We start from the raw sequence: 11,328 nt of genomic DNA, 5'->3' as shown, positions 1-11,328 counted from the left end.
GGACACTGGAGCAGCGAGTGGTTGTCCTCTGTTGTCTTTGAGATCTGACCTGGTTTCCTAACTGACAGAAGGTTTGTTAGGAGTAAGAGGGAGATGTTGAAGCGCTTGCTGTTGTTCAGAAGCCATGCGCTTACCTTGGGAGGCAAGTCAGTGGTTAATACTGAAAGGTAACAGAACGAAATCAGGAGGGCACAATCTGAAAATCAAATTGAAATAGATTGTTAACTAATCCTTCCAAATTTTATTTATTAATTTTGTAATTATACCAAATGAAATCCTCACAAGCTACTCTGATTACTTGGCTTACCTCAATTTATATTCAAATCTCAATAAAATACATTTCAGCCTCTTCTTAATGAGATGATGAAAAATGCTATCCCATGGAAGAGTAGGGGACACACATTCCAACGTAACTTACAGTCACCTGTTTGCTTTTTAATGTTGCTATTGAATTTGTATTTAACTCCGGATTAAAGTATAAGCTGGCGTATTTGAATAAGGATATCTTTAAGCCATGAGTTCTTAAATTTTTTTTAAAATGGCCGCACAATTGGTTAATAGAGATTTTAGAACTTGAAGGATGCTGAATAACAAAGCCATTGCACTACTGTTGATCAGATGCACAAAGCAAAGTTTCATAAAGACCTGTAGATGCTGGAGTCCCGTGGTACAGACAAAACGCTGCGGGTACTTGTGGCAGTGATGGAAGGGGAAGGGTCCTCACCCCTGTAAAGAGGTGCTGTGTTGGGGGGCTGCTGATGGACAGCGGGAAACTTCCCTTGGGACCCTGTGTGGGACTGTGCAGAAACAGGCGGTGTCCCTGGGACCTGCCAGTCAGGGGGGGAAGGTGGATTAAAGAAGCAGTCCTGCCCTTCACACGTACAGGGCTAAAGTGTTAGTATTGTTGGCAGGCGGCGTGTTCCCCATGTGCTAGACAGCACTCAAACAGTAAAAAGTATTCCCCATCCTCAATGGATGCACCATTTTACTAGGTAGCAAAGCTTTTAAACGCCAGCAGGAACTTGTCAGTGACTACCGTTTACTCACAAGTGTACCTCAGGTCACCTCTGAAGCTTTAAAGGGGGTTATATCTGTCATTTCTGAAAGGCAGGTTTTTGTATGTTTTTCAGAGCGGGTCTTTTTCACCAAAATAAGTGATTCACTATGACTGGATTTTGGTCAGAATTTCCAGATGACTCTGAAGATAACTTTTAATGATCTTCATTGTAAATTTGAAAAAATACAACCCAAACCAAAAAGTACTGCTTTTTAAATATAGGTCACTTTGTCCAAAATGAGCTTAAGTACAAACTAAATTTGTTTTGCCAGTTAATAAAATGTGCTGTTAATGGGACAGTGAGCAAATGTCACATTCACATGTTGGTACCTATCCGAGCAAATCAAAGTCTACTGTTTGGCACAAAGGGTAAAAAACCCCACGCTGTAATAAAACTGTCATAGGATCAGTGTCTCCTGCTTTGTAAATAAACATCTTCGCTTTGCCTCGGTATTTCTGTAACATCCGGAGACTATTATCCTGCGCTGGTGCTCTGGTTCATTGACAGTTTCACTTAAACAGTTAAACAATAATTCGAAATGGAAAATGTTCTGCCCATATTCCTTAATTCCTTTGTGGTCCCCCCCATGTCTTTTTGTCAGTTGCTTCAGTAATTGCATCTTATTTTTTGTCACGCAGGAAAATACCGAACTGCTCACAAACCTCATTCAAAGCCAAAAGTATCAAACGTTTTTGAGGTAGATTTTCCAGCAAATGGAAGTGATACAAAATCAATGGGCCGTTTCCAGTCAGAGGAGGAACTGTGGGCCCGCTTAGAAGAGCTCGAGAGACAAGAAGAGATACTTGGTGAACTTGACAGGTACAGTGCTGCAGTAGCACGGTAAGGTTTGGCATTCAGAAAGCTGTGGGGGTGTGGTTCTGTTTGTACAGAAAAGATCTCACTGTCAGTGCAAATAACTGACTGGACTGATGCAGTTAAAATCATAATAGGTGGGAGAAGGGTGGGACGTGAACAGAGAGTGCACTGCAAGGGCGAAGGTGCTAAAATCTGCCTCTGTGCAACTGCGGCAGGCCAACGTTCTAGTATTTTTTCTTTCAGATGATAGAAAAGGAGGAAGTAAAATCCATTTGCCACAGGCTAGGAAAATCCATTGTTCACAACGCAGGAGTTACACGTTTAGTGTTTAATGACGTCCTTAGATCTATTCTGATCCTAACGCAATTCATGTGTCATTAGCCAGAATGCCACGGTTTTGGTGTTTCCAGCTGACACGGAAAGGACATGGTCATACTTACAGAGTATAAAAAAGGTTCCACCTTCGGGCTAAAAATACAGTATCTGGGTAAAGAAAATGGTGTACAGGCTTGTTCATTATTTTGTATGCCTGTGCGTCTTGAGTGTGAGTTGTCTCGGTTCACTTAGCTATTTTTCATTTCATAGGATGCCTGATACAGTTGAGACAAATGGAGAAGATACAACCTCTTCGGAAGAGGAGAAGGAAGATAAGAGGGCAGATCTGAATGGGACATATAGAGCAGAAGACTGTACTACTCAGGGCAACTTCCATAAAGAAGTAACAAATTCAGGCTTGTTTGGTGGCCAAGTTAATGGCTCTAGTTATTATCACAGCGATGATGAAGATGATATAGACATTGGAGATAACTCTGTTCCAACTATTTTTTTCTCTCATACTGTTGAACCTAAAAGGGTTTGTACTTTATTATTTTTATCTTTCTCTCAAGAGATTGTGTGAGACATATATACCATATTTGAAATAGAAATTTTTAGATAATTTAGAATGCTAACTATAGGTGACATTTATTTGGATTTTTTTTTGAGGGCTTGAAACCCACTGTTTAAATCCTGCGGTTTCAAATACAGTATTAAAAAATTATCTCGAAATGTATACCTTGCTGTGCTGGCTTCTGGCTGCTGTAAAAGGTAGTATCCTGTCCAGGAGTTTTTAAAATGACTTTTTACTTGACTTGAAATTGACTTTTGAACAGCTCAGTTGTTGAGGGGAGTTTGAATAAGTAGATTGTCATATACTATGTGCAAAATCTGTGCGCATTAGTGCAAAGAAATGGCCCAGCCTAGTGCAAGTGGTAAAGAATAAACAGTTCACACTGTGAATGTTACCATTCATCCATTTGTTTTAATTTATCTATGCTTTGTAGTCCCCAACTGCTTGAATAGGAGAATGTCAGAAGTCAGTTGATCTGCAGCCTGGCGATTGTTGATTTTATGGTCTAGACCATCATTTGTGTTCAATTTTCAGGTAAGAATAAACACAGGAAAAAATACTACTTTGAAATTCAGTGAAAAGAAAGAAGAGGCCAAGCGTAAAAGGAAGAACAGCAGTGGCAATGGCCATGCAACTCCAGAACTGCCTAACATCAAAACCCCAGCAGACATTTACCGGTGTGTAATTTATAGCATTGGCATGTGAGCTTTCCCCTTAGCAGACCTTTGCTTTTCATTTCTGTTCACCTATAGTATGAAGCCGAGCCTACTATTCCCTAAAAGAAACAGCTGGAACTGAATTTACTACTTAAAAATGAAAGTTTGTGGCTTCTGCATGGTTGCCATGCTTTCATATCCATAAAACACTTCTTAGCTTAAGAGTTCCTTTTCCAACTAGCAATTCGTCATTTATTACTTTTTTCAGAGTTTCTGAAATTGAAGTAAATTTGCTAGTACGTATGCCCTGCATGAAGGAATACAGCAGTTACCTTACATATTCTGGTTAATTCTATGTCATTTGCTCCTGTGTTTGTTTTCAAACATAACTGACCAGATCTGTCACTTGTAATAGTCCTCCTGTTCCAGTTACTAATTGTTTCGTTTTGTCTCTTCCTTTCTAGTATCTTCAGAATATACTCAGGTCTTTGTTTGCATAATTTCTCTTGCATTCTCTCTCCCTGACTTTAGTCCTTTACTGTCTCTGTTCTCTGTAAAAAGAAGTGCTCACCTGTAGAACAACCACGCTCAAAGAGTTTAAAAAAGTCTTGGGCTCAGAAGTCTGTATAAAACACTAATCTAAGGTGACGGGAGAGTTAAAACAAGTATTTAGGTTTGTAAAGATGAACACCAGACCTATTAGATCGGTTGATTAAGTGCTTGTGAAAATCACACTGCATTTGTATGTCAGTGTATTCCGGCACCTAAATATTTAACAAAATGTGTCACAAATTGTGAAAAGGTAAAAACCCATCCTGTAATGGCAGCTACTGGGGCTGAAGATGAGGTAAAAGGTTCATGGTGCTCTCCCTGAGCTCTGCAAAGGAACTCCCATCTTCTGTGGAGATATGCAAGTGTTCCCGTGAGTGCCTGCTGAATAAAGCTGTTAAGAGACAAGTAACACCATTAAAACTCATCCAGTCATCGGGCTCCTCCTTTGTGAGTTTGATAAAATCAGCACTGTCTTCTGATGCCACTCTTTCTCCTCCACCCACCCTTGACTTCTTTAAGTCACGGAGATGGAGTACAAACTGTAGGAAGAGGCCTCTCTATCAGTTTACAGTCTGTTAATACTTGAAAAGAGTCTTCGTGTTGGTGTGATCTTAAAAGCTGATTTTTTATATTTTTGTTTGTTTGTTTGTTGCTGAAAGCAGATTATAGCACTTGTCAGGAAAAAGCTTCATCTTTTCTATGTGCAATGAATGCTTCAAGTATTTGTTTTTATATTCTACATTTGACAAGGACTTTATTCTAGAGGACCTTCCTTCGTGATCTTCTGTTTCTCTTTACAGAAACAACCCTGACAATCGTTTAGTTTACCTTTTTTCTAACTTTTTGTAACTCATGCTATTCTGTTTTCTAATGCTTTTCAAAGAGCTATACATTGTCTGCTGGAAGAGCATACCAACTTAATGCTTGAATAAAGGGCATAACAGTGTTTGCTCTGCAGAATTGATTCTTGTACGTTGGTAAATAAGATGCCTCTAAAGGTGCGATGTTGTAATTCTGCAGCGAAAAAGTTGGAAAAGCACATCATAATTAATTTGTACAAAAGACAAAGCAAGATCACTGTAAATTTGTCATCTGATCCTGAAATGGTTTATTAAAGCTAACATTTTCCTTTATAGAGTCTTCGTTGATGTTGTGAATGGAGAATATGTCCCTCGTAAATCAATTTTGAAGTCTCGAAGCAGAGAGAACAGTGTTTGTAGCGATACCAGTGAGAACAGTGCTGCTGAGTTTGATGACAGACGAGGAGTTCAGAGGAGTATTAGCTGTGATGAAGCTACTCAGAGTGACAACAGTGAAGGCATACTGGAGGAAGAGGAGGAGGAGGGGCAGCAGCAGCTACCAAAAAAGCTTCCTCCCTCTTCAGGGACAACCGAGGTACAGTTTTTAATTAATTATTGATTGTTGGCAGGGATAAAAACGAGAAATCTAATGGCTGTAGTTGCCTATACCATCAGTTTGATATCTTTAAAATAATTTTCTAACTCCTACCTAGTTTGCTTCAGAAGGACATTATCAGGTGACAAGCTTCGGTCATGTGCATCCTAGGGGCGGGGGGAAGGAGACGAGTCATGTGGCTTCCCCAAGACCTGAAGCTGTTCTGTAAAGATCTGGCGAAGTAGTCGCTTGCCAGTGTTACTGAAACCAGTGTCATGTCTACCGGGTCATCCTGAAAATTTCACTGCAGGATATACAGTGGGATTAAAAAAAAAAAAAAAAAAGACTATGTGCTTCATAGTGGAGAGGGAAGAGTTGATTCTCTGTAACCTGTGTTGCACAGCTGCTAGACAGCTAATTTCTAGGTGGTGGTTTAAAGTTTTAAAACACAGAAGTATCAGCTGAGTTATTACTTGGACATGCTAAAGGCAGAGGAATTGCCCTGTGGAAGAAGGCATTACTCCTCCACTCATCCTATTCCAGACTGGGGCCATTAGCGATCCCAAACAAATCTATTTTCATGTGTTTGGAAAGTTCAGGGCTTCATCATAAAGAAAAGAGACTGTTAGACGTAAGGGAAAATGTACAGTTGCTTAGTGACTGGATGAACACAAGAATTAAATGTAGCCGCTGCTCTGAAATTCATGGCATAGGGTATTCTTCATTTTTATTTTGTGAGGACTTACACTAATTTTTTCAAACCAGATGAAGCTGAGTTTTCAGTAGTTCCCAATGCAGTGGGCAAGTTCAATGAAAACACTATTTTTAGAAAAATTATTTTTGACAAGAAATGAATTCCTCATAAAAGCTATTGTTTATCATCATTTTTCATACAAGCAGCTACAGATGCATCCAGGCAGGATGTGAAGATTCATGGTGGAAGATCCATCTGTAGACTTAGATACTTAACGTTGCATACTTCCTGGAATATATTTGCTGTATTTTTATAAAACATCTAAGTACACTTTAGAAGTTACCCATTAGTCCATTTTCTGAATATGACGTGATTATTCTCTACAATGTAATGTATTTGCTAAGTAACTGCAGGAGAGTGAGCAAAACACTCATTAGACATGCCTTCTTAAAGGCTGCTGTTTTGCTTTTGGTTGTTTTTGTGGGTGTTTGAAATACATTATTTCTCCGTGACCACTTGCAACACAGTAACTTTTTTTGTTTCTACTTTTACCGGAGTTGTCTTGAATTGTATTCTGCTTACCTGTTTTTGAAAATGAGCATGTTGTTATAACAGTGCAGTTGTGCACAGGCACGGCTTTGGGCATACTGTGGCTATTGGAGCAGAAAACAAAAAAACACTGCTTTTTTTGCAGGTCCTGCAAGAAAAGAATGGCTGGTTTGTTTTGCTTTGTTTTTCTTGGTAACTGAGTTATGAAAAAGCAGAACTAAGCATAGTTAATAAATCTGGTGTGCATTCCTTTGTGCCCTGTATGATCATCAAACCTTGGATGTAAACTGCTTCCCCTTGTCCTTAGGCATTCGGACTTTTGTGTTTTCAGTACATACTAGAGTGATTTGTTCTTAAATATGTTTATGAAAAGTAGTTCTGAGCTGCTTTTTTCCCAATGTTTTCCAAGAATCACGGTCATTTCTTAGTTAAGTTAAAAAGGATTCAAGTCATATAATCAGCTGCATATAAATTATCATTTTTAAACATTAAATGTTTTTATTAGACCTTTTATAGAGAGAAATAGTTGGAAGCGAGTTTGCTGTTCTCTTAAGTATAAATGGCTTTCACCATTTTTTGATCATATTTGGTAAGGAAAAAAGAACAAACAAAATACGTGCTTGCCAATTTGTATGCAGTGTGTCAGCTTGATGCAATTAGAAGATATTAAGTCATAAAATATGACGTATGATGGAAATGCTGACATACTCCAAGTTTGCAAAATCTCTCAATTCTTATCCAAAATGAAACTATATATTACATCAGCTGGTTTATTTCTTGAGCGTGTGTCGGTGAGTAGGCAAGTTTTTAGATCATTTGTGCAGTAGGATTGAGATTTAAGTAGTACATTTAAGACACTGTCTTTCATTCAGTCGTCTTTGAACAAGCTATATTTTGAGGTTAATTACGATTTGGTTACTTATGCAAGGAACAATCATTGGTTTAAAGATATTTCTTTACTTTTGATTAAAAGAAATAACAATCCTAATCAGGCTAATATAGGGTAATGACCTTATGGGCATAGCTTCACATTTGCATTTTATTAGCTCATTTTGAGTATTCTCTTCTTTTGTAGGCATTTTCCGGAACTGTTATAGAGAAGGAGCCTTTGTCTCCCTCCTTAATACCACACCCAGTCATTGCTCACCCAGTCCTGCCTACCATTCTGGAGAGAAAATCAGAGGAAGTTTTGTCCGAAGCATCAGAAGAAACTACAAAGAGGATTTCAAAATTCAAAGCTGCCAGAATGCAACAGACTAACTAGGTCCTGCCTAGCCAGCTGACGTTGGGGTATCATGTCTAGTTTCATATTTGTTGAGATTACGTAAAACTATATGCGTTGCACCTAGCTAGTTAAAAGAGTGTCCTATGTTAATTTGGCATTGGTTATCTTTTGAAACATTTATTGGCAACATTAAAAAAAAAAAAAGTTCAGTGTTTGAACACTTGAGTATTCATCTTATTTTGTCGATTTCCCTGTGTGCTGTCAGCACCTTTGTATATGTTTGCCTTATGATAGCAGCACTTGGGTTCTTTTTCAAAAACTGTTCCTCACATACATTGTTTTTGTGTTTAAACCTAAATACAGGCAGTTTTGTGCCAGCTGTGATGTTCTACATACCATATGGACCATTTTAAGGAAACTTTTCACATTTCAAATAGATTCACCAATTATATTGCATTACTTGCTTTAGCATTTTAAGACACACTTGTATTCACATTCTTGTAGTTTTGCAACTAGGTGTCTGCTAGAAGTTTTTTTCCTTCTTTCAAACCTCTCTGATATCTCACTGTACAGATCTATAAAACGCTGGGTTCGTGTACATTGCAGGGAAGTTTCTTTGATGGAAAAGGGTATTTTGTAAAATTAAATTTTCAGTAAAAAAGCTGTGAAAGTCGTGTGTTTTTTGCTGCTTTACTACTAATTTGGAAACAAGGCAGAGAGGTTTTTATTTTGAACTTGCATTTCTAGCTTGAAGTGTTTACTACCACATGGACATAAAAGCAGTCCATTCTCTTCTGCCATTGTGTTTTAACCTCCTGCTAATGAATGTCCATGGAAATTGAATGCTCTTAAGGAGAGAAGCATAAACTCAGGCTCTGATTACAAAATCTCCCAGTTCTTTTGTATACTCAGGAAACATTGTAATTGTCTTGGGAATGCCCAGAGGGAGTCAGCACTAAGGAAAAATGTCTTAATGCTTCAACTTTATTTCAAAACACAACAGCACTGCAGCACTCGGGGTACAGTTCTGTGTATCCTTCTCATGACTGAGAGCAATCCTGGCTCTCGGAGTCCCTGCCCCGCTGCCCCTTCTACGGGCTTGCTGCCCCCTCCCTTGTGCTGACACAGCTTTTGTTGGGGCCACCCCTTGAATGATAGTAGGTGACAAGAGCTGGGTTTAAAAAACAAAACTACTGGATTCCGGGGTGGTTTGGGTTTTTTTTTTAATAGTTGTGTGTGTTTATCTGAAGCTAGTGAGTTTTCTAACCTCTTCCGCAGCGTGCCTGCACCAGCGCAGGTAGACGGGTAGCGTGTGGAGCGAGGGCAAGGGAGAACGTTGGCAGAGGGCGTGGGGAGGTGGAGTACCTTAAACCGATGTTACTCTCCAGCAGACATCACCAAACCACAGCCTAAAAAGTGAGGCAGAAAGACCTGGGAGGTGTAAGGAAGGACTTGCTTTTGGCCACAGTTCTGTGGTTTTGCAAACACGCAGCCTGAGAGCTGCCAGCAGCTGGTTCTCCAGATCTTGGCCGTCCGTGAGCAGGGGTCAGCTAATGCCGTTTCCTCACCTGTCCCTAAAACAGCCGCGCCTCGCAGCCTCACAGTGAAACTGAGCCACCAACTCCCCCTTCCTCCACACTTGTTTTTTTCTCTCTGTGCTTAAAGGGGAGGAGGAGGCATTGGGGCTGCTTTTTCTAAGGTGGCTTTTAAAAAAGGCTGCGCTCCATCCAGCGCTGATGTCCTCTGCTGCGTGCTTGGGAAGGTGGTGGTGCTTCATGAACAGAAGGTGCTGGCCAAGTTGTGTGGCTGCAAGGGGGCAAGACGGGGCAGGTAGCAGGGGTCCCTGCCTGGGGGAGCAGCCCACCAGGGCCCACCAGAGCCCACCAGAGCCGCGGGGCTGCAGGTTCCCCGTGATATGGTGCAAATTGTGTTTTGCTGCAAGAACTGAAGGGAAAGTTGTGTGGCCCTCCCGTGCCCGAAGCTCACCGGCTGGGAGGGGGCAGTCTCTGTTTGAAGCAGATCCTGAGAATCACGTTGAAAGTGTTAATGATTAACTTGATTCATGCTCAAATGTGGACTTTTTTTTTTTTTAAAGCATATTGCATTAGTACTAAAATAAGCCATCAATGCCAGTCCACCCTCTATTCACGGCTAAATATTTAAAGGAGGTTATTTATAGCTTCTTTAATGAATTCTTGGCTAAACAAAATGAAATTATGTCCTAGAAAAGTAGAAGCTATTTTGTAACCAGAACAGTGCAACTGTAAAATATAGTTCCATGAATATGTATTTTAAATAACAAGGGGTTGAGATCCAAGACTACCAGACATGGATAATTAGAGGGGAAAAGAAGAGAAAGAAAGAGAGAGAGAAACCCCTTTAAAAAAGATTTATTTAGATATCTTCTGAAATACTTCCTACTTCTAGTTACTTCAACAAAACCAAATGCCCCTTGTCACCATAGATCAGTTTCAAATCAAAATTAATTCTTTGCTTGTTTTCTCCCCCCCCCCCCCTTCCCCTTTTTTCACATCCCTGCTCACAGGAAAAAGTAGGATAAATGCACCTTGGGTTTTAATGAATTATGGCCTCGGTTCAGGGAAGCATCCTTACTCAGGAATGCACTTTGGCATGTGCTTATGTCTCAAAGATTTTGCAAAGAAGAATGGATTTAGCCACATGCTTAAACTAAGCACATGAGTGTTTTCCCTAATAGGGAGCCTGAATGTGTCTGTGCCCTTTCTGCAATATATTTAATTGTCAGAGGGTTTGCAGGCTGGAATGATCCTTCATCTTTGGTCTCTTCACTTGGGCTTTACCAGTTATTCGCTGTGCAGTGCCTAGAGCAAGAAGGCACGGCTGTAGGATTTTTATAGAAGGCTTGCAAATGCTGAATTAAAAAAAATATCCTAAATCCAATCTACCAAAGCAGATGAAAATCTAAACAGTAAAAAAATGATCATGTGAAGGCCTGTCTCAGCGAGGACTGAAACTTTGCTTTTTGTGAAACACTGAAGCTGACAAGTGGATGCAGCTGACCGTCAGTGCACGGATGAGGCAAACGCTGGGATGAAGCGACGGTGCCGCACATTTAAGGCACATCGGGTTCCCGGTGGTAAATTAATCTGTCGATGTGAGTGTCTTTTTGCCCCCCCGTGCTGCAGTTAAGAGATTTTATTCACTTAATTACTAATAAGGGTACAGTTGATAATCGATTTCTGAAACACCCTTGATGGCTTTTCCTGTGCTGCTGCCGGAAGGGCTCCTGGTGTGCCAGGGAGCGCTGCCCAGCTCCCCAGGCACAGGGCTCAGGACCCAGCGTTTGGTGCTTCCCAGTGTTTCCCAAGAGGTTTTGCATGCCCTCAGCGGGAAGAACGTGGCCCGGCCGGGGCTGGGTGGCTTTGGCAGCTGGTCACCGGGGTGGCACAGACACACGCACGCTGGAAGGAGCCCCTGCCCCAGCCCAGTCCTGGTGTCCCCAGCCCCTTTGGGCA

General features: G+C 40.6%; 1 protein-coding gene across 1 annotated transcript in view; it reads left to right on the top strand.

Annotated features, from left to right (window-relative positions):
* URI1 (URI1 prefoldin like chaperone) overlaps positions 1 to 8,507 on the top strand; it is a 44,634-nt gene extending 36,127 nt beyond the window's left edge. Inside the window, exons 7-11 of the mRNA XM_080410802.1 lie at positions 1,697 to 1,877; positions 2,460 to 2,727; positions 3,298 to 3,440; positions 5,108 to 5,366; positions 7,685 to 8,507. Of these exons, the coding sequence (XP_080266928.1) occupies positions 1,697 to 1,877; positions 2,460 to 2,727; positions 3,298 to 3,440; positions 5,108 to 5,366; positions 7,685 to 7,873 (1,040 nt within the window). The 3' untranslated portion in view covers positions 7,874 to 8,507. The remainder of the gene's footprint in view (positions 1 to 1,696; positions 1,878 to 2,459; positions 2,728 to 3,297; positions 3,441 to 5,107; positions 5,367 to 7,684) is intronic.
* The last annotated feature ends 2,821 nt before the right edge of the window (positions 8,508 to 11,328 follow it).

Source organism: Falco punctatus, assembly GCF_963210335.1.
Source record: "Falco punctatus genome assembly, chromosome: 14".
Lineage (NCBI taxonomy): Eukaryota > Metazoa > Chordata > Aves > Falconiformes > Falconidae > Falco > Falco punctatus.
The sequence above is the reverse complement of the archived record's forward strand: the minus strand, read 5'-3'. Positions and strand labels throughout refer to the sequence as shown.